Source organism: Vulpes lagopus, chromosome 2, assembly GCF_018345385.1.
Source record: "Vulpes lagopus strain Blue_001 chromosome 2, ASM1834538v1, whole genome shotgun sequence".
NCBI classification, from domain to species: domain Eukaryota; kingdom Metazoa; phylum Chordata; class Mammalia; order Carnivora; family Canidae; genus Vulpes; species Vulpes lagopus.
The window spans coordinates 111372764-111395827 of record NC_054825.1 but is presented as its reverse complement, the minus strand read 5'-3'; the positions used below and the strand labels follow the sequence as shown (position 1 = coordinate 111395827).

Here is a 23064-nt window from a genome sequence, read left to right as displayed (position 1 = left end):
GGTGGCTCAGCGGTTTAGCGCCTGCCTTCGGCCCAGGGCGTGATCCTGGAGTCCCGGGATTGAGTCCCACGTCAGGCTCCCTGCATGGAGCCTGCTTCTCCCTCTGCCTGTGTCTCTGCCTCTATCTCTCTGTGTCTCTCATGAATGAATAAATAAAAATCTTTAAAAATAACAAAAATTAAAAAAAGAATTTTCTCATGGACTCATGAGATCAACAAGGAAATTTGAAAATTGACTAGGTATTTTTTTAATATTTATTTATTTATTTATTTATTTATTTATTTATTTGAGAGACAGAGAAAGAGAGAGAGTACAAGCTGGAGGAGCAGAGGGAGAGGGAGAGAATCGCAAGCAGACTCTATGCGGAGCTTAGAGCCCACCATGGGGGTTGATCCCAGGACCCTGAGATCATGACCTGAGCCGAAACCAACAGTCAGATGCTTAACCAACTGCAAAACCCCGGCGCCCCAGACACTGACTAGATTTTTATTGATATTAAGGAATTCTTTTTAGGTTTGATAATGGTATTATGGTTAGTTTCAACCAACAAGAATCCTATCTTTAAGGGATACATACTGTAATGTTTCTTTTATGGATGAGGATGTGACATCTGGGATTCCCTTCAGAGTGAGTTATAGGTGGAGGAGATGGGGTGGGGGGTCAGAAGAAACAAGACTGTCCACAAGTGTGTCTTGTTGACACTGGGTCATGAGTCCATGAAGGTTCACCACAGGATTTACTGTCCAGGCATCCACTGAGCTGGTTTGTTCAGTCCCAGCACTGGTCCTCATCACCACCCCATCGTCGGTAATGTGATGGAGCCAAAAGAGCCAGACACCTGGGTTCAGGTAGTGAGGGCCTTTCACCCAAGTGAGCTGACCTGCCCCATTTCCTTTCCTTTGCTTCTCAAGGTATGTCTCTAGTTGATTCATTGAACCTTGTGATTTGAGCCTCTTCATTTGGTCTGTGAATCCTTCTGTTTTGTGATTTCTGTAACAGTTTTCCTGCCTGGCCATGAACTTGGCACTTCCCAGGGTGCCAGCACCGGAGCTTGGCTGTCCACAGTATCTGGGGCTAGGGAGGGATGTGGAGGAGGAGTTTATTTTGACCGTTGTGTTGAGAACAGCCTACCGAGGCAAGATCCTCATGTATGGACAAATGGATAGGAAAGCCAAATGCAAGTAAAAATTTTGCTAGATTGGGTCTAGTATTATAAATCAATGATTATATCAAATAGCTGAGCAATCGTTCAATGTGTTTGTTATATTTTTTTGTAGTGGAAAGTGTTCCCATGAGTACACTTAATATAATGATACTGGTCAGCCCAGTTCTATAGATCTCAATCTTCTGCCAGTCTGTTAATTAGAGGGCTTGTTTCCAAAAGACCCAAGAAACAAGCTGTGTCTCTGTGTTGTGCACCAAACTCATCAATTTTAGGAAGATCTTTCCAAACTGAAAATGACACGGATTCAGAACAGCATCTTATTAGCCTTCCCAATCCTTTGTGCAGAACCAGCATGCCAGCATGACGGCGACATAGATGGTGACAGAAACTCAGTCTACAGGCTACAGGTGTCAAATGATCTCCTCATTTGAAGACCATAATTTACCTGATCTTTTTAATCCCATTCTCTGGCTAGCTAGCCAACTACATTATTTCCTGTTGTAAAAAATAACAAAATTCCCACATATTTAAGTTTTAATTAGGTTTTTCAATTTCAACACAATTTTGCTTTGCCCCAAACATGAGAAATCCATGACAGTATGTAGCCTGCATCCAAATCCTGGCAGACAGCTCTGTAGGAAGTTCCCGCAACATTGCCAGGCTTCCTCTGCTGCCTTTAATCTCACAAACCTGTCCAACACCCCAGTGAGGAAGCTATGGTAGGAACAGGGTGCTTACAAAAACCTTCCTCTGGGATTTATGATGATGTCAGGGAGCTAGACAACAAGTGGACAAGCATAGACTGAGTTAGTAAAAGAACCAAGGAACATGACTTGAGTTTTCCTACTCCTGTTTTGGAGTTAGGAAACAAGTCTACCAGCATAACTTGGAATTCCAGCTGTGTGACCCTGGGGAATTTTTTTTACCTCTCGGGTCTACGTTTATTTTACTATGGAAAGTTTTAGAGGGAGAGGGTAATAGCATTAACGTCCCCAGTGTTCTTTGGAAAGGTGACCAGGAGAAGGTGCTTGGCTGCAAGCTCTCATCGGCTTCTGCTCTTCCCTCTAGTTTCCAACCTCTAACTGGATGCCAAGTTGTTTAAGGGATGAGATGTTCCTTCTTAGTATATTGTCATCCTTTATATTACTAAAGTTTGTTTCAGATTTTGAAAAGTATTTCACCAATCTGTTCCCCGTCTGCAAACACACACACACACCAGGTCCCTCCTATGCCTGGATGTATGCGTGTGATGGGCGAGAGGGGGGAATGTGCATTTGTTCACTCTTGCCATGCAGGTCTAGTGGGAACAAGGTGAGTTTAAACTAAGAGAAGTCTGAAATTTAGCTGCTGCTCCACGTTCACTCTGCGTGTGGGAGTTGCTCTCTCGCCCTTGGCACGGCTGCTGCTGTCCAGAGGGCACCGTGGGCCATTCCTTGGGTGCAAACAGCCTCAGGGAAGGCTAATTCCTCCCATGGTGTGCTGGGGCTGGAACGCCCGCCGAGTGAGTTCAAGTGTATGTAGAATGTGCCAATTCTAATGTCCCAACGGGCTTTCCTCTGCAGAGGTCATGCTGAGGACCACTGATTGGGACTCTCTCCTCACACCCCTGCTGAGCCCTCCTGTGGCCCTGTTTTTAGTATCAGCCTGGTACTCATTTGGAGGGAGCTCCTATCTTAGCTCCTCCTTCCCATCCTTCCTGCCAGCTCCCCTCAGGTACTCTGTCCTCCGTCCTCCCCAGTGAGGCCTGCTGCCCTCCTCGCCCTTTGGCAGGTTTCCTTCTATCTCTGCTTTTGTCTTCTCTCTCTTGCCCCAGTGTAGCCACCCCCAAACTACTCTTATAATTTGATTGCTGTCTTAGTCTTCTTGGATCATTTTTTGTCTTCATCTGTGGTATTGAGAGAATTTCTACAGGAACCCCTTGAAAGTGCTCCACTAGTTGCTGGGCTACCCTTCAGACCTTCTCAGGATCTTCCCAGCTATCCTTAGGGATGCTGAAGACTCACCCCTTTCAAACAGTCTGCTCACCCCCATACCTATGTGCTCCCTTTCTCTTCCCATATCAGGCATGTGAGCACATCTGTCTCACCACAGAATGTCCTGCCGGCTTTGCCTTCCTAGACAGGGGAGTGTGTCTTTGAACCTCTGCCATCACAAAAAGTGGCCTCTCTCCTAGCTACTGTTCTCATCCTGGCTTCAGAACCAGCACAGAATAACCTTGATGCTCTCTGCCTTCCTGGATTCTCTGTGTCTCTGCTGCACCAGCCCTTGTTGGAGCGATGATCACAATTCGTCAGGATTCTGGGTGTAATGTCCACCCTTCCTGCCAAGTAGCAATGATGAAAATCAGAGCTGATCAGACGCAGGCAGGTGCCTTTATACCTGTGTTTGTCCCCAGCATTCTTTTCTATAAGAGGATAGATCTGAGACCTCATTCTTCATTTAGTACCAAAATGAGATTTTCCAAAATACAGGTATAGGTATAAAGAAGTTACCAAGAGAAGAGAGAGAAGGTCCCATAATATTATGTGTATAATCATTTCTTAGATGTATGAGTGGAGTCTCCTTTCAGGATTTATTGAGTATTTTGAAGCCTGGAGGGAGGCTCCTATCCCCTTCACACTCACTGCTTCCTTGGGAAGAGTTCATTTCTGCTCATTATTTGGGTCTCACTTTATACACAGTTTCCACAGGGAATCCCTCCTTTATCAGCCTCGAGGCACCTATCTGAATCCATGAGTGTGTGTCTAGAGAAAGACCACCCTGGTTCTGTGGCATGTGACCTTTAGGGTTACTATTAAGGGTTAACGCTGAGTCCTGTGTGGTTAAAAAGCTGGAGTGTGTTTCCAGGTGGATTTGGGGGAACAGTGGCCCTGACTCCTCTTTAGATGCACACTCCAAGCTGTGTTTCAATTTTGCAAAGGCCATCCATCAGCAGGGACCTATAGGGTCTCCACTGTGGGCTGAGAGCTGGTTCCATGGGGAGTCAGAACCTGCACCTGGCCCTTGCTCATGGTGTAGCTGTGAGAGGTGGCCCACCACCCTGGTCCATGGAGAGCCAGCCACTGAGTGAGCAGTGTAAGGAGGATAAGAAAACCCATGGAGCCAAGTGCTGAGTCCTAATAAGGGCGATGGGAGTGTCCATAAGGATGAGCAGAAGAGCAGCTTCTGGAAATAATGCACTACAGGAACCAGACAATAAATCTAGAGAACTGGGGGGGCCTTCACACAGAGACCCAGAAGGCCATGGCCTTGGGGAAACAGAAACAGAGTCTCAAGGTGCAAGAGTCTGTGGCAGAAGCAAACGTGGTTGTGACACAGGACCTGGATGAGAGGAGGGCTGCCCTGGTAGTAAGCTCTCTGTCAAAGGCGGTAGGGCCAGGGACACTGAGACACACGGATGGTTTGCCAGACACTTATTAAATGCAGAAAGGCCTGGGGGCCGCAGGCGCAGGTGCAGGTGGGGCCCATAGAACAGGCACGGGGCCAGGTCGGGATGCAGGGAGCTCCTGAGGGAGACAGGACAGGTGGCACAGTCAGGCACTCAGAGGCCTCAGCCGGACAGACAGTAGAAGGGCTCCCCCTGCATTCAGGGAAGATGAGGAACCAGAGACCCCACTTACCCAGCATGAAGAATCCAGGCGCCACGGGGATAGGTGAAATTCAGTGTCCACGCAGAAGGCTCTCCAGCTCCCCACCCCAGGAGGGAACCTGGCCACCCTTGGAGCTCTCTTCTGCAGCCTTGAGTCCAAAGGGCCAGGAGTGGCCAGCTGGGAGTTGAAGGAGAAGGTGACAGTCCCAGGCATGAAGCCTCCCACCCTACTTGTTTGTTTTTAATGTGTGAACTCCTGTCAGGAAACCGTGCACTGTCATGTGCCACAAAGCACACAGAATGTCTAGTGAGGATGGCTCTGGTTTTGAAGTACTGCTTCAGCTGACAGTCATCCATCCCCACTGTGGAAGAAGCCTCGCTGTCCCGGCTTCAGGGTCCCTGGCTTCCAGGGAGAGCAGGCCCGGGCTCAGGATGATGCCCTGGTGGCTGTCTCCCTATGGTTGCAGGACGGCAAGCTTTGCCGGATGTAGAGCTGAGCCATGGTACTCAGGAAAATCATGACTTTGTTGTTTCTACCCACCTGGTGCCCCCAAACAACCCAACGGCCCTAAGAACAATTTTTAGCCAGCAAAGAGTGACATTGCACAACTTTCAAAACCACGGTAAAATGAACTGGGTTTCCTTCAGTGGGAGAGACAAATAGAATAACTGGTGATAAAAATGATTTGCTAGGAAGCATCCTTCCTGCCGTGTCTTACATTTAGGACTGGCCAATGCTTCTGGCAACTCCGCTTAACCCAGTCTGGGAAACTGAGCTCAGGAGACAGGAGACGAACGTCATGGACACAGGTGAGGAAACACTACCAAAATGTGAACGGTGATTAATGCTCGAGGTTTCTATTTTCACACGCACACATTACGTGTATACACAATACATATTACATTCTACACTGAGTACAAAGTCTATGATCAGAAAATAAATTTAGTTTTTCTCCCAGAAAAGAAAGGTCCCACAATGCTCCTCCCGGCTTTTTATTTTTTTTTTAAGAATTTATTTATTTATTCATGGGAGACACAGAGAGAGAGGCAGAGACACAGGCAGAGGGAGAAGCAGGCTCCTCGCAGTCCTCCTGGCTTTGAGCCTGTTATGGCATCATCAATACCTGCTCCTAAAAGACAAATGGTTTTGTCCCTTGGGAAGTGTTGGGCCTGGGGAAAACCTCTCCGGGAATTGCGTGTGTGTGTGTCTGTGTGTGTGTGTGTGTGTGTGTGTGTGTGTGTGTGTGAGAGAGAGAGAGAGAGAGAGAGAGAGAGAGAGAGATTTCTGGTCAAATGGTGGCTAAGTTATTTTGGGGGTGACCATTTGCATCCTGAGGTCCAGGCAGAAGACTGCTTGGGTATTTTCCTGGAATGGCTGGTTCCCAAGCAGAGAGAGAGAGAGAGAGCTTGGGAGAGAAACAGCTGGAAGTGCCTCCTCCCTCTCAGGGAGGCATGTTGTTATTAACTGGGAATTCTTTATAGCTGGGCCTGAGGAAGTTTTTGGCTGTAAACTGTCATGCACCGCAGCCTTCACTGAAAAGGCTAGAGAGTGGAGACGCTTGCCCTGAGACCTAAGGAACAAAGATCCAGAAAGTGAGGCACAGAAAGGTGAAGAAAAATAATAAGTAGTGAAGGAGGAAAGAGCCCCCCAGCTACACAGTCAGTAAGTCCCAGCCTCTAGCTTTGCCAACAACCGGGGCTGTTTCTGGGTGGTGCTCTTGAACACTTTGGACCTTCTTCGTGGAGGGTAAAAATGTCACTGCAAACGTTTGGAATTTAACATTCTTTTCCATTGGGGTTTGGTTCTTTTTTTTTTTTTTTTTTAAGATTTTATTTATTCATGAGAGACACACAGAGAGAGAGACACACACACAGAGAGAGATACACAGAGACACAGGCAGAGGGAGAAGCAGGCTCCGTGCAGGGAACCCGACAGGCAACTGGTCGCTAAACCGCTGAGCCACCCAGGGATCCCCTGGGGTTTGGTTCATACTCTGTGGTGCCCACTCCTGTTAGTGGAGCCAACTAAAATCAGATCGTTCTGGAACGATCTGGAAGCCCTCGGGCATTGGCGAGCTCTTCTGGACTTTGGAGAAACGACCCCAAAATGGTCAGCGCAGAGAGAGCTCCTTCAGACTGAGACTGACCCGGGGACGCCTTCCCCAACGTCACACCCAGCTTTTCTTCTTTATCCCAAGTGCGGAATAGGTTGCAGAAATGACCTTTGAGACACTTTTATCCTTTTAGGAAAGACTCACTCATAAGCTCTCCAAATCCCATGGCCCGGAGAGCCGGATGGAGGGCGACCCAGGAGGGTCCCGGTGTCAGGGGCAAATGAGGTCCTTTTGGTGCCTCGTTCCAGAAGAAAAATCCCCCCTCGGGTCAGCCCCTTGGGTATCCCAAGCTTCTGAGACAACAAAAGAAACCGAGAAATGCCGACAGCAAGGAGGCGCGCCGCCTTCCCGACTCTTCAGGACCCATTTGGAGAGGGCGGAAGATCAGCCCTGGACGCACCCTCGCTCTACCCGGCGGGCAGCAGGCGCCCCCCTCCACCCGGGGCCGGCTCCCCGCGGGCAGAGGCCCGGGTCCCTCCTGCGGCTTGCCTGAGCCCCCCGACCCCGCGTGATCCCCGCCGGGCGCGCGCAGGACAGGGGCTCCCGGGGCGCACACTGCAGCCCTGCGGGGAGAGCCCCGTAGCTGGGGCGCAGGGGTCCTCTGAACCGAGCGCTCCACCCGAGGGGCCGACTGTTCCTACAGGGCGTGTGTGTGTGTGTGTGGGGGGATCCCCGCGAAGGGGACCTGGAAACAGCCTGGAACCGCGCTGGGTTAGAGTGGGGCGAGGGGTTCAGAGGCGCACAGCCAGCGCCGGGAGCTCCTGCTTCCTCCTCTCTTCCTGGGCTCCCGTTTGAGGAGGAATGTTATTGTTTAAAGAGACCTTATTGAACTATTTCCTGCTCATTGTCACCTTTCCTTGGCTCTCCCCGCGGAGGTTCTCACCGAAAGGTAATAAACCACCCGGCTCCCCACACTGCCGGGCGCGGCTGGGCCGGGGCCCGGCGGGAGGCGCACCCCAAGCCGCTCTCCGGGGAGCACCTGGCCAGCCACTCCCCGCTCCCACCTTCCACCGAAGCAGAGTCCGGCCCACAGAAGCCACGCGAACGCCCGGGTCACACTGAGTGCACGCGCAAACTCGCCATCCAACTCCTGCTTTTACATAGGAAGCAGGAAAAGTTCCCAAAAGGGCTCGTTCCGAGGTTGCTTTCTGAGTATTTCCTCTGTGGGCGCGGAGCCCAGCCTCCCGCAGAGACTCCGGGCGCGGGGCACCCCCTCCCACACCCGCGGAGGCGCGGGAACCGGGGGCGCCGGGGTGGGCTGGGCCACGGGCCTGGCCGTCCGCAGTCACCTGCAGCGCCGCGCGCCCCGGGACGCGGCGGGACGGGACTCCGCTGGGGGAGCGCCCAGCCTGCGGAGGACCGGACCTGGCGACCCCGCGAGGCCGACAGGGCGCCCTTCCGCGGGTGGGTGCGCGGTGGGGGCTCCGGCCGGGCGCAGGTGAGCCCGCGGTGCGGTCCGGGGCGGCCCGCGAGCAGAGCCGGGCAGCCCCTCGGGGACGCGCGGGCCGGGGCGAGCTCGAGCGCCCGGCTCCTCCACCCCCCGCGCCCGCGGCCCGCCCCGCCGCTTTGATGGAGGTGCAAACATTTGGGGGAGGGCGGAGGTGTCGGGGCTGGGCCGGGGCGCGCCGGGCCCGGCCCGGGATTTGCATGAAACAGGCGCGGGAGCCCATTGTGGGCCCCCGGGCGCCCCAGCCCGCCGGCCGGGTCTGAAGTGGCCGCGCGCGGCCAATGGGCAGCTGGCCCCGCACTTCAAAGGGCGCGCGGCCCAATCCGCCGGCCCCCTCCGCGGCCGCCGCCGCTCTATTTATGGGAGGGGACGCGGTTTCTCTCCCCAGAGACCTACTCCAGCCGTGCCTCGCGGGAGTTCAAGTGGAATAACCTCTCCCCCCACCCCTCTCCCCGCCCCCTCCCCCCCAGATCGCCGTCCGCGCCCTCCTCCGCGGCCAGTGCTGGGGGCCCCGCGCCGTCAGACGGGGGTGAAGGTGGCTCTGCGGTAGCGAGTCGGGGCTCCGGGGGGCGGTGGGGAGGGGGCGGGCGGGAGGATGAGCTCCCCCGGCGCCGAGAGCGCGGGGAAGAGCCTGCAGTACCGAGTGGACCACCTGCTGAGCGCCGTGGAGAGCGAGCTGCAGGCGGGCAGCGAGAAGGGCGACCCCACGGAGCGCGAGCTGCGCGTGGGCCTGGAGGACAGCGAGCTGTGGCTGCGCTTCAAGGAGCTCACCAACGAGATGATCGTGACCAAGAACGGCAGGTAGGCGCGCCCAGGTGACCGAGAACGGCAGGTAGGCGCGCCCGGAGCTCGACTTGTGCCCAGCGCTCTGGGGGAGCCTGGAGGAAAGTCTCCCGCGGTCCCACGGAGTTCTCCCAGCGGGGGTCTTCTTGCTCCTTTCTGCTCGGCTGGGAACGGAGCCCCGTGTCCCCTGATCGTCACTCTCTGGGTTTTCTGTGCTCAAGTTTGGGAGAAGTCTCAGGGACCCACGCCTTCCCTAGCCGAAACCGGAGGAGGAGGCCGTGGGAGACTGTGGAGACTTGGTGGGAAGAGTCCTGGGAAGGGGAGGCTGGAGGGCTCCTCTTTGCCCCAAAATGACATGCTTGTGTCCCAGGCTCTGTGCCTTGGGTGTAAGGACTCAGATCCGGGGTCCCCCTGCTGCACCCCCTTCCCTTGCAGGAGGATGTTCCCCGTCCTGAAGGTGAACGTGTCCGGCCTGGACCCCAACGCCATGTACTCGTTCTTGCTGGACTTCGTGGCGGCGGACAACCACCGCTGGAAGTACGTGAACGGAGAGTGGGTCCCAGGGGGCAAGCCCGAGCCCCAGGCGCCCAGCTGCGTCTACATCCACCCGGACTCACCCAACTTCGGAGCCCACTGGATGAAGGCGCCTGTCTCCTTTAGCAAAGTCAAGCTCACCAACAAGCTCAACGGAGGGGGTCAGGTAGGTGTGCAGCTGCCCTCTGTGGCGGTGGGGCTGCTCGTTCAGAGGGGTGGGAGGTGACATCTGTCCCGGAGAAACTGCCACAGACTTCCTCAGTGAAGCCTTCGGTGTTGTTTATAGTCAACTGATGACGGTGACACCAAGGTCCGGAGCCCCAGGAAGGGTGCAGAGCTTCACCTTTGGAGACTCAGCAGGTCTCAGACTTTGGGCAAACTTTTGCATTCAAGCCTTCAGCTTCCCTAGAGTTAGAGAAAATATCAGCCTCTATCCTAAAGAATCGCTTTCATGCTAAATATGTGCCATCGTGTTCACTGCCTGGTCTGAACAGCCTTGTAAATTTGTCCTTTTCTAAGAGTGTCTTTACTGGGGGCGTTTTTACTGGGAGACCCCATGTTCGAGCAAGGCGCCAACAAGCTCAGGCTTTTAAAGGTGTCTATAACCATCCTGGAAGCACTACAACATTATTATACCAGGTCAAAGGATTTCACGATGGGCATTCATTGCCTTTAATGGTGTGTAGCATCTCACATTCCTTTTCTTAAACCAGTCGTGGGAAGCGGCACCTGATGGGAAACCCACCAGCCTCAACAAGACACTTTCTCGTGAGCTACACTATTTTCTGCACCTTGGATGTATTTTTCTCTGCAATAGCAGGACAAATGGATGTTTTGTTATCTGAAGGTCTCGTTTGTGTGCCTCTCTCAGATCATGCTGAACTCCTTACACAAGTATGAGCCTCGGATCCACATAGTGAGAGTTGGGGGCGCACAGCGCATGATCACCAGCCACTGCTTCCCAGAGACCCAGTTCATAGCAGTGACTGCTTATCAGAACGAGGAGGTGAGCGGCAGGGTGGGCATCTGGGAGATGTTCTCTTGGAGGTCACAAAGAATGCGGACATCCTATGTGTTGGTATTCCTTAGATTGATAAGTTATGCCTTTTCAAATAATCTACTACAACCATAAAAATCGGGACAGAGGGGAGTAAAGTTTAAAAATAGTGCTTGTTCAAGCATTTTTCCTTAATGCTCCGTAAAAGTATCTTAAACTAGAACTAACTACTAAATGCTCCAAGTGAAAATAACAAAATATTTAGGTTAAGTACTATGAGAATTTCTTGAGAACAAAATAAGTGAAAGAGGAAATCTTTGCAAATCTTTCTGAAGGGGGGGGGCAACCCTCCAAAGCTGTTCAATATGAAGGGTCAGCTAGATACAAAATACCCTTCAGTGCCTGTAAATCTCTAAGTCTGACCCCAAAGTACAGACATTTTGTGATTAGCTGGTTGTCAGTGTTGAGCACCAACTGGAAGGAGCAAATCACCATTTCCTAAGCGGATCCAGGTTATGTTTTGAGTGATGTTTATTTTGTGTGTGCAGACAGGCTGTTGTCAGCAGCTGGTTCAAGTCACTGTGAGTTCCACTCTGAAAAGCAGCATTTAAAAACTTCCATAAATGTACTATTCTTTGTGAAATATTACAATGACTCAGCCATCTCAGACCCAAATAGAAAAATAGACCTGGAAAGAAGTCTGCTTATGTCTGAATATTTAAAGGGGGGTGCTGATGTTTCTCAATTTCTCGGGATGAAATTATAATCCTCTGGTTGATGGACAATGCCCCAGTAAATGTGATTTCTTGTTTTTCAGATCACGGCTCTTAAAATTAAATACAATCCATTTGCAAAAGCTTTCCTTGATGCAAAGGAAAGGTGAGAGAATTCTAACTCTACCCTTTGGGCAAAGACATATGCAGAAAGAGGAAATGTTGCTGCAAATACTGTTTTCTGAATGTTCTCCTCTTTTGACACCTCAATACACTTTTTTGACAGAAGTGATCACAAAGATATGATGGAAGAGCCTGGAGACAGCCAGCAATCTGGGTACTCCCAATGTACGGTTTGTTGCACTCTGTCCCCGCGTCCCTGGCTTCGGGGACTAGGCTTCTGAGAGCCAGAGCTGGGGATGTGGCTGACAGCGGGTTTCTGAGTGTGGCTGGGGAGCAAGACCACCCATGTGTATGAGGCACATGGGCCCGTGATGTTGGAGCAATGTCATTACTGGTCTTCAGCCTCTGCTCTACCTGGGGGTTGGGGATGCTCATGGGGCACTTGGGACTCTTGGCAAGGAAGTCAGGGGAGAATTTCCCCGGGGAGGGGGGGCTCTTTTGTTTGGCTCTGAGGCAGCACTAACAGTGTCTGGGTGGGATTGTTGAGATCCTGGTGGGGGGTTAGACTGCTCTGTTGGGCAAGTGGAGAAGCCAGCTGGGGATAGCCACTTGGAGATGGTGTCTGTCTTTGTCAACGATGGCAGACTGAAGGACCACCTGTGGAAGGATGCGTGTGTGCAGATGCGGTTCTCCCCTCAGCCCATTGTGGTTCTGGAAGTGGCCCAGCAACTCAGGCTGGTGTGGTGGGCATGATGGCTTGTAGGATGGGGAAAGTGCAGTAATTCCAGCTTCCTGTCGGAGTCCAATGAGCCAGAACAAAGTGGCGCAGGTCTATGGAGTAGGAGTAGCCTCTCTTAGGGGGCAAAGTTTTGCCTCTCTATGCAGGGAAGGGGCTTGGAATTTAACTGACATGGTTGGGAGAGAAAAGTTAGCACTTGCTGCCACTTTCTGAGGCTGCGGCGACCAGCGTAGCACATTCTGCTGACACTCGTTTTCTCTTCTATTTCTTCGTTGATCATCTTCTGGGCTAATTGAACAAACAGCTTTCCCAAGTGGCTCCTGGGCTGCGCTCACTTGGGCAAGTGATGAGGGTGGGGTGGGCAGGCTTTGTGGGCACACCTACACACATACTGTCTGAAGCGTTGTTAGTAGTTTGGAAACTATAGCCAGAGTAGTTGTCCTCGTAGAGGTTGCTTTTCTGAATTAAAAACAACAACAACAAACTTCAAAGCAGTGGATGGAGAAGAGATGGGAGTGTGAGAGGCGCGCAGGGTAGTGTCAGAGTGATTTTCTGACTGATGTGCGCGTGGGGAGAATGTGAGCCTAAAGCAGAATGGGTGGGAACTCTTACACTTCCAACAAGGACTCCTTGTGCTGTGGTGGCAGGAGCAGGTGAACCCACGGCGGGGACACCCCATGCATGACTCGCCCCGTGGGTCTCGAGCGTGTGTGGCTCTGAATTTCATCTCTCTATGTGTTTTCTTGCCCAGCAGTTAGGGCTTGGAAGCTGATGGGCCTGGGAAGATTCTGGGGGGTTTGAAGAAGCAGCAGGTGTTGGCTGAGGCTGGGGCCCCCCACTTCTTCTCAGGTGCCCTGTGGCATCTCATGGGGAGTTGATGCCCAGATGCCTTAAGACTTGGACTGGGGACTTGGTGTAAGACACCACGAGTCCTCACTTCATCGGGGACCCTCAGAAAGAGACACACGATTCCTGGTCTCAGCCCTCCTGCCCTTTAGATAATGGAGGTAATGAAACGCCAGTTACTCAGCATTCTTTTCTCACAGCAGGGGGTTGGCTCATCCCTGGAACCAGCACCCTGTGTCCACCTGCCACCCCCCACCCTCAGTTCGGAGGCCCCCTCTCACTTCCCTCCACGCACGGCTGTGAAAGGTACCCCGCCCTGAGGAACCACCGTCCATCCCCCTATCCCAGCCCTTACGCACATCGGAATAATTCTCCAAGTAAGTTCTAAGTCCAAGTAGGCCTGGGGTTTGGGGATGGATGGAAGACCACTGGTGGAACGGCATCTGTAGGATGGATTCCAGATATCAGGGGAGGAGCACACACCCAAGCCAGTCCTTTCTTCATGCCCATGCTATTGCTGCTGGCTCAGCCAGCAAGACGTCCAGACAGCAGGCTGGTGGGCTCAATGTACTCAGTTACTCCTGGAGCTTTTTCTCTCCAGAACCATGGGTCTATCTCTAGGGGCCCGGGTTTGGATATTTTATGAACTTCTCTAAAGCGATGATGTTGAGTCAGTCAGGTAGAAGGATTACTGGCTTACCTAGACCCACACATGATTTCCAGCGATTCTCCCGGGATCCACTAACTATGCTGCTCCAGATGTGGTGCCTGGAACAGCAGCAGCCTCACCTGGAAGCTGGCCCTGGCGTACTGTGTCGGCAGGCTCCCCAGTGATCCTAACGGGAGCTTACAGGCTGCCGACCCAGGGCTAGACCATTAAGATCCCTTTACCTAACTTCCTCTGACACCACCTGTGCCCAGACTTAATTTTGTCTGGCTTTAAAAGGAGGAACATAGCTAATGAACACCATAAAACAATTAAGCAGTTAAAGCTGATTTGAAATGAAAGGAGCTTATTTGGTAAAGACATAGTTATTGGGTCTTGGTCAACCAGTGGCTAGACTCAGAGGCTCATATTTTAGTTTTGCCTGGAGTGATTTCTGAAGTCTTTCATCTCTTATGAAATAATATTTTGGGAAAAGGCAGGTTAAAGTTGTATTTATTTTTATTTTTAAAGATAATTAATCCCCAATCAAGTGATCATAGGATACCATTTTTACAGAGCATCTATTGATCTGAAGATAAAGAAAAAGCTTGGGTTTACTGGAATATATTTTCAAAATATATAAATATTTGCCTTTGGTGACCAATTAAATAGTGAATAGTCTTTTTTTTTTTAAAGATTTTTTTATTTATTCATTTGAGAGAGAGAGTACAAGTGAGGGGGGGAGGGGTAGAGGGAGAAGCAGACTCCATGCTGAGCAGGGAGCCCGACAAGAGGCTCAATCCTAGGATGCTGAGATCATGACCTGAGCCAAGATAGCCATGGATAGTCTGGATAGGCACCCTGGATAGTCTTCTGTTTCATATTCTATACCCATTTTGTTGGGTAGTGCCAGTGTTGGATAGTGCCAGTGGATGCTAATATTTTACTGCATTCTGTTATTCTTGGAAGACCCCCCACTAATGACGCTTTCTTATACCCCATAGCCTATTCTGACAATCCATCTGCATGTTTGTCCATGCTCCAATCCCATGACAGTTGGCCCAGCCTTGGGACGCCTGCCCACACCAGCATGCTCCCCATGAGCCACAGTGCCGGCCCACCCACCGGCTCTAGGTAACGTATGTCTGGACACGATGCATGCTCTCTTGGGACTGTGAGGGTGACTCATGCCATTTCCATCCATTGGCTTTTATTCTGCTCTTCACGTGTGGGTGGCTGGGCTGTTACTGTAGTTCTACCGCTAACCCGGGGATCCCAGGTTACAGGATTATGGTGTGTTACTGTTCTAGTCTGTCTTTTGGGAGGACCAGTGGCCCCCTCGGGGTGGCATGGATGAGGCTGGGTTGTGACAGTGAGAAGCCAGGATCCCCATCCTGGCTCTGGCACTTACTAGTTCCTGTATAGGACAAGTCTCTTAAACTTGCTGAGCCTCATTTCTACAAGAAAAAAGATGCTGTATAACCCCATCCTCAGCTTGTCTTTACAGAGTTGCTGGGGACCGCAGGTGAAATTTGAAGAAATGTTTCTAGAACCATTTTTTCACAAGAGCTGTTAAATTAAAATATATTTTATGTATTTATTCATGATATATGAATATATAAATATATATACACACACAGAGAAAGAGAGAGAGAGAGAGAGAGAGAGAGAGAGAGAGAGAGAGAGAGGCAGAGATACAGGCAGAGGGAGAAGTAGGCTCCATGTGGGACTTGATCCCGGGTCTCTAGGATCACACCCTGGGCTGAAGGCAGGTGCTAAACCACTGAGCCACCCAGGCTGCCCAAGAGCTGTTAAATTGAGGGAAAAATGTGTTGGCATTTTTTGTGGATACAGGATCAAAGTCCTTCACATATATGCTGGTAACTAGTAAAGAACAAGGAATATTTTATTATTAGCTTGAAAACAATATATAGGGAGATTGGCTTAAAAATCTAGCTGATTGGTAAATGTGATTTTTCATAGGATTTTATAAAAACTAAGACAAAGCTGAAAGTCATCTCTCATTTTTTTACTGAGGAAATAAGCTCAGAGATACTAAATCATTTAGCAAGTTGTTGGCTCGCAGCAGAGGGAGTCTGTAGACAAGTTATCTTGACTATGAGAGCATTGCAATTTATTGTATATAGAATACCAAAATATGCCTGAGATCTTAATTCTTTTATCTAGGAAACAATTACTTTATAACAGAATCTAATTGTCTACTTTAAAAAAATAAAGCAAACAATGCACAAAGCAGCTGACCAATCAAGGGCCGGAAGGTGCCTTAGAAATCTGTACATAAATGGACTAAATTGCAGGTTGCAAACTGCTGGTGGTGGAGACCCCATAGCCCCATGGCGGTTGCCTTTGGAACAGGCATCTCAGAGCTGTTTTTTTCTCTGTGCAAAATGGGGACAATAAACTATTTCATTCAGCTTAGGCTTGTTTTCGAGGTCAGATACATCTGAAATACAAGACAGGGCTTGGTGAACAATACAGCACAATATGGAATAAGGGAAAGACATGACATTCGTTTATAGAAAGTCATTTTCTCAAAGCAATTTTGGCATGGTTGGATGCTGTTTAATCTGTGTTGCTCGAAGGACCTAATATCCCTTGCCTGCTTCCTTGGGAAACAGGCCCAAAACTGGGGCAGGTCAGGGTACCCCGACCCAGCCAGTAAAGGGCAGCACTGGGCTCTGTGTCGGGGTCTAGCTCTGGCCGCTCTTCTGCACTGCATCGAGCTGTCATGCACAGGACGGAGCAACAGAGGACCAGGCCTATTTCTATTTTGAGCATCTTTTTCTTTCTTTTTGTTCTTTCTTTTTCTTTCTTTCTTTCTTTCTTTCTTTCTTTCTTTCTTTCTTTCTTTTTCTTTCTTTCTTAGATTTTATTTCAGATTTTATTTGTTTTTTCATGAACTCACCATTCATGAGTGTTTTAGCACCTGCCTTCAGCCCAGGGTGTGATCCTAGAGACCCGGGATCAAGTCCCACGTCAGGCTCCCTGCATGGAGCCTGCTTCTCCCTCTGCCTGTATCTCTGCCTCTGTCTCTCTCTCTCTCATGAATGAAACAAACATTCATTAGTTTATTCTCTGTGTTTATTCTCACACAGAGAGAGGCAGAGACATAGGCAGAGGGAGAAGCAGGCTCCCTGCAGGGAGCCCAATACAGGACTGGATCCCAGGACCCCGGGATCACGACCTGAGCCAAAGGCAGACACTTAACCACTGAGCCACATAGGCGTCCTTTGAGCACCTTTCATACCTTAGTGTTCCCGGAGGGTGCTGTTTCCAAGGCAAGAACCCCAGCAGCCGGGTGGGACATGCTAATTAACACACACCTAAACGTGTCCTGGGAAACATCCGACTCAGGGTATCTAAGGATTTGGGATTCCAAACGTGGAGCCTGGAGTCGCTGGCAGAAAGAGCTTCTGGGGCTCTGGCAGGAGCTGTGTATATGTGCACAACCTTTGCAGTCAGTGTCCCATCATTCAGTTTCCTGCTGATGGACAGGACAGTGACTTCTAGGCACGGAGAAGGTGCCTTAGTAGCAGAGCAAAGGGCCTGTCTGGAAGACGCCCTCTAGGGCAGCGAGCAGCAGGAGGATGCCTCGGTGTTTGGGTTTCGAGCCCCTCTCCAGGTCACTGATGGCCTGAGTGTCTCCGGTTTTGTTCCCTTTCAGCCAATACCCCAGCCTGTGGTCCGTGAGCAATGGCACCATCACGCCGGGAGCGCAGCCGGCCGGGATGTCCAACGGGCTGGGAGCGCAGTTCTTCCGGGGCTCCTCTGCGCACGGGGCACCTCTCGGCCACGCGGTCCCGGCTCCCTCAGCCTCCGGATCCCCGCTGTACGAGGGGGCCCCCACGGCCACAGACGTTCCCGACAGCCAGTATGACGCCTCGGCCCAAGCCCGCCTCATCGCCTCGTGGACGCCTGTGTCGCCGCCTTCCATGTAGCCGAGGCCTGTGTTGTCCAAGATGCAGGACTTCTGGGTGTCTGGCTCAGTGGCCACGAGTGTGGATTTGATTGACCTCCCAGGTACAGAGTGGCAGCTCACGGGTCAAGGGAAGGAAATAGGCCTTGTCACCCTCCCTTTAAAATAAGACGAGGGACACCTGTTCTGCTGTTCCTCGAGAGTGCTGTGCACACCATCATCAACATCATCATCAGCAGCAGCAGCAGCGGTAGCACTGGGGATGCTTCCTGTGCAGGTGAATTCGGCCTAGAAGCAATGCAGTTCATCAAACTTACCACGATTTACGATAAAAATTATTTGCTAGGGTCCAGAAACTTTTTGTTCGTTTCTTATGCAGCACATAGATGACTCGGCGCATCAGAATCCGTAAACTCCACCAGTCCTTGAACAGAAAAAAAAAAAAAAAAAAGCACACTGGATTCTCTTTCTTGTTGTTTTGGAGTATTTTCCAGGCCCCTATGGCAGGTGTCACGGTTGGAGCTGCGCTGTGAATCATCATATCATAGCCGAGGACAGCAGATTGTAGTTGAAATGCAGATTTTCCTGTTCTGTCCCCTAGAATGTTCGTTCTGAGCATAGATAGTTAATCTCTTGTATTGTTAAACGTATGATTGTTTATATTTTTCTTTTAAGTAGCCAAAGACAATCAGCAGGAAACATTTTCTGCACAATAAAGGCAATATCCAAATTTGGTTGGTCTAGTTATTATTCAGACTCCTCTTTTTTGGGGTAAGATTTTGTGATAGCTGGTGCAAAGACCTTGTCCCATAGGCCTTTGCACCAATCTACTGTGAACCTTGGTGCTTTATCCAGTGAGCTGCAGAACTGGAAGTGAAATCTGCATGTATTTACTCAATGCTGGTTACCACAAAAATGCAAATAATGATAAATGATTTTTAAGAGTTTTGGGTAGTCAACACTGAATCGTGGATAATGACAGCACAGAACAGGAAAGATTAACATGCGACGTATACCCAATTCAAACAATTCAAGCAAAAGCATATAAAATGAATTGACAAAAAGTTACAGCTTATATGTTTGGACAAGATGGTATTTATAAATGTATTTCCTGTTTGTATTCCCACCAGAGAACCAGAATGCTGCTTGTTCTTGACTGGGACAATTTCTCCATCTAGTGGCTGAATCCTTATTTTGATGCTACTAGTTCCAGTTTTATTTTCAGAACCTCTGCTTGCTAAGAGTTACAGATGGCCAGTCCATTGGAGCTCAGCCTGTAAAGCGGAATTATGGATACACATGGTGTTATGGACGTTAGAGGTTAAGAGAAATAAGGCTTTGAAACTTTTCCAAAGGAGGAGAACAAGTAGTTTTAGAAGTCAGCACTGCTAACTTTTTAGTTACCTTAGTGAATTCATTATTATCATTGCCAGGGGCTCGGTCCAGTGCTCAGACGTCTTAGAGGCCGTATACTCTATCCATTTGCCTTACTGAGTGTGAACCTAGAACTCACTGCAAAGGACTGAATGTTTAGAATACTTGCACCTGCTGTACAAGTGGGACATGGTTCTCCTCAACCATTTGCCCCTTAAAAGTTTTTCTCCATGTCATAACTACTAGGTTTTATTCCTGCTCACTTGCAGACATATCCCAAATCAGAAGATTTATTGATAAGTGTATTAGAATTTTTTTTTGAAAAAAAAAAAAAAACACTGCCCGGATGGAACTAGGAAATGAAACTATCCCCGGTTTGTACTGTGGGTCTTGTCCAGCATAGGCTGCTGGAGAAGGGCTGGGCTTTGAGGTGGTGGACAGTTCCCTGGGATCCCACAGCGCTGGGAGTCCATGTCACAGAAAACTTGCCCGCCTCTGTAGCTCACTGCTCTGTGAAGGCTGGCCCCAGGGTCTTGTCCTCCTAGGGTCTACCCTGGCACCGCCCCTTGGCAGACCTGCAAGTGTCAGTACTCTAGGAATGATCTGAGGGGATAAGAGGAGCCTGGGTGGAGGGTTCTTGAGGACATATTCCTGGAGGGCATGGCCAGGGAACATGGCCCTGCCCCATGCTCCGGGCTGCAGGGAGACTGAGTCACACAGTCCTTTCTGCAGGGTCTCGGACTCTGGCTAGAGAAACTGATTTTACATGTAGAAGATAGACAGTCTTGACACGTTTGAGTTTCTAAAGGCAACCCAGAGTTCAAATCCAGGGAATTAATATTTAAATAAACCAAACAGTGTTTTTCTGGTTAGGCAGTAGGGCAGCAGTAGCCGTGTAGTGCAAAGAACCTGCAGTTTGGTGCAAAGGACCTGGATTTGAGTGTGAATTATCCACTCCAAAAATTCAAGTTCCTTATCTGCAAAGATAGAGAAAGAAAATGCTTGCTTAACAGGGTTATTGTGAAAAATGAAAGAAGTAACGGTCTTGGAAAGTTGGTAGAAACTGTGACATGTGCTATAGCATCGTAGATAAGATGCTAAGCCAATGAAATAAATTGTTGCCCAACTTTATTTATGGAACCCTTAGAATAAGGTATTGCTGCATATAAGAAATGCCTAGTTGAGATCCTAGGCCATCTATCCTAATTCAGAATGCAATGGCAAAGTCCTATGAATTATTTCTCTACTAAGATTAAGGTAGTCTCTAAATTTTTCATGAACAATAAATATATAGTCCAATTTAAAAAGAAAAAGGAATTATACAGTCTGAATTGAACTCCTTGTTTTTGGGGCTCTGTATGTATATAAGGTGATCTTTGAAAATTGTTCCCTGCCACTTTCAACGTATGTGGCCAGATTGTTTTATTCTTTTATCTGTTGGGTGGAAATTCATGATAGGTCGGGATTATTATGCCTTCAAAAAAGAAAAATACTTTTCGAAATAATGTATTTAAAAGGTGAATGTGTAATGAACACATTCCTGACCAGGAATATGGGCAAGTGAATATATGATATCTGTGTAAGATTAAGATGGGGCATCCATAATCAGGTTAAAATTACAGCCAACCAGAAAACTAGAAGCTCACATAAAGTTAAAGGGATCTAAACCTCCTTGTTCTATTTTTTTTGGCATAACATTATATATATTTTAAATGTGTTATCCCACACTGGAGGATTACAGTGCTCTGTAATAAAGACACTATATTTGTATTATGGCAATATACCCAGAAACCTACAAGTGGTTTGTGATTAAAATCCTTTCTCCTCAGTCCCCATAGCTATAGTTTTGAGAAGAAAAGCTTATTCTTCTCATATCTAAATATGTTTATACTTCTAACTTTTTTTCTTGTAAAAAAACCGAAAAGGCTAAATGACTGTCTTCTTTTTCCTATTAAAAAAATAATAATTCCTAGGATGCCTGGATGGCTCAGTTGGTTAAGTGTCCAGTTCTTGATTTTGGCTCAGGTCATTATCTCAGAGTCGTGGGATGGAGGCCCACAAGGGGCCCTGAGCTCAGCGCAGAGTCGGTCTTCTCCCTCTCTCTCTGCCCCTCCCCACCAAAATAAACTAATAAATAAATCTTTAAAAAAATCATTCCAAATTAGGAATTATAAATGAAACTTATAGTTTTAGGTTTTAAAACATATTATGATAAATCTATGATATCATTAGTCTGTAAAACTTTAGTATTTTATCAAATAAATTTTATACAAACATAATAACAATGAAGTGTGGGTTTATAACATGTTTGAGCAAATATATGACCAAAGAGCTTTAGGACAAACAGTGTATGTTCTCATTCATTTGGGGAATATGAATAATAGTGAAAGGGAATATAAAGGAAGGGAAAAGAAATGTTGGGAAATATCAGGAAGGGAGACAGAACATAAAGACTCCTAACTCTGGGAAACGAACTAGGGGTGGTGGAAGGGGAGGAGGGCGGGTGTTGGAGGGGAATGGGTGACGGGCACTGAGGTGGACACTTGACGGGATGAGCACTGGGTGTTTTTCTGTATGTTGGTAAATTAAACACCAATAAAAGTTAATTTAAAAAAAAAACAAAAAAACAAAAAAAACAAACAAAAACAAAGAGCTTTAGAGTCAGGGGAGAAATGCAATTCTAGTGGTGTAAGGTGCCCACGCTAACCAAAGGTGAGATACTGTCCCTACAGCGAGGGCCATGATGAGAGGAAGGTAATTGCCATCAATTCAAAATTGATGAAAATAAGAGTTATTTAACAGAGTCATGAAAATAACAGAGTTGTAGCTCAGATGTCAACAAAGGAGATAGAATGGAATTATAGAAAATATTCAGTTTTTAAAAAATTTATTTAAATTCTGTTTGCTAACATATAGTATAACACCCAGTGCTCATCACATCACATGCCCTTCTTTTATTTATTATTTTTTTTTATAATTTATTTTTTATTGGTGTTCAATTTGCCAACTTACAGAATAACACTCAGTGCTCATCCCGTCAAGTGCCCCCCTCAGTGCCCGCCACCCAGTCACCCCCCCCCCCCGCCCTCCTCCCCTTCCACCACCCCTAGTTCATTTCCCAGAGTTAGGAGTCTTTATGTTCTGTCTCCCTTTCTGATATTTCCCACACATTTCTTCTCCCTTCCCTTATATTCCCTTTCACTATTATTTATATTCCCCAAATGAATGAGAACATATAATGTTTGTCCTTCTCTGATAGACTTACTTCACTCAGCATAATACCCTCCAGGTCCATCCACGTTGAAGCAAATGGTGGGTATTTGTCGTTTCTAATGGCTGAGTAATATTCCATTGTATACATAGACCACATCTTCTTTATCCATTCATCTTTCGATGGACACCGAGGCTCCTTCCACAGTTTGGCTATTGTGGACATTGCTGCTATTAACATCGGGGTGCAGGTGTCCCGGCGTTTCATTGCATCTGTATCTTTGGGGTAAATCCCCAACAGTGCAATTGCTGGGTCATAGGGCAGGTCTATTTTTTAACTCTTTGAGGAACCTCCACACAGTTTTCCAGAGTGGCTGTACCAGTTCACATTCCCACCAACAGTGCAAGAGGGTTCCCCTTTCTCCACATCCTCTCCAACATTTGTTGTTTCCTGCCTTGTTAATTTTCCCCATTCTCACTGGTGTGAGGTGGTATCTCATTGTGGTTTTGATTTGTATTTCCCTGATGGCAAGTGATGCAGAGCATTTTCTCATGTGCATGTTGGCCATGTCTATGTCAGTGTGATTCATCATATCAGCAAGAGAAAAACCAAAAACCATATGATCCTCTCCTTAGATGCAGAGAAAGCATTTGACAAAATACAGCATCTATTCCTGATCAAAACTCTTCAGAGTGTAGGGATAGAGGGAACATTCCTCAACATGTTAAAAGCCATCTATGAAAAGCCCCCAGCAAATATCATTCTCAATGGGGAAGCACTGGGAGCCTTTCCCCTAAGATCAGGAACAAGACAGGGATGTCCACTCTCACCACTGCTATTCAACAT

At 48.6% G+C, this 23064-nt stretch overlaps 1 protein-coding gene across 3 annotated transcripts; it reads left to right on the top strand.

Moving 5' to 3' along the window:
• The first annotated feature begins 8910 nt into the window (after nucleotides 1–8910).
• Nucleotides 8911–17655, top strand: TBXT (T-box transcription factor T). Of its 3 annotated transcripts, none has more exons than XM_041731411.1 (8): nucleotides 8911–9116; nucleotides 9534–9798; nucleotides 10504–10638; nucleotides 11447–11508; nucleotides 11629–11690; nucleotides 13254–13427; nucleotides 14701–14830; nucleotides 17382–17655. In XM_041731411.1, the coding sequence occupies exons 1-8, from the start codon at nucleotides 8911–8913 to the stop codon at nucleotides 17653–17655; spliced, it is 1308 nt and encodes a 435-aa protein (XP_041587345.1). The 3 variants fall into 3 exon arrangements, with proteins under 3 accessions (XP_041587345.1, XP_041587340.1, XP_041587346.1); XM_041731406.1 differs by having other exon boundaries at nucleotides 13251–13427; XM_041731412.1 differs by lacking the exon at nucleotides 13254–13427.
• Nucleotides 17656–23064: the final 5409 nt, after the last annotated feature.

Bases quoted from the DNA above. Each gene is read 5' to 3' on its own strand.
- TBXT (XM_041731406.1), top strand. From the start codon at position 8,911: ATGAGCTCCCCCGGCGCCGAGAGCGCGGGGAAGAGCCTGCAGTACCGA. The intron at 13,428-14,700 runs GTAAGTTCTAAG...TATACCCCATAG, and splicing joins ACATCGGAATAATTCTCCAA to CCTATTCTGACAATCCATCT. The intron at 14,831-17,381 runs GTAACGTATGTC...GTTCCCTTTCAG, and splicing joins GGCCCACCCACCGGCTCTAG to CCAATACCCCAGCCTGTGGT.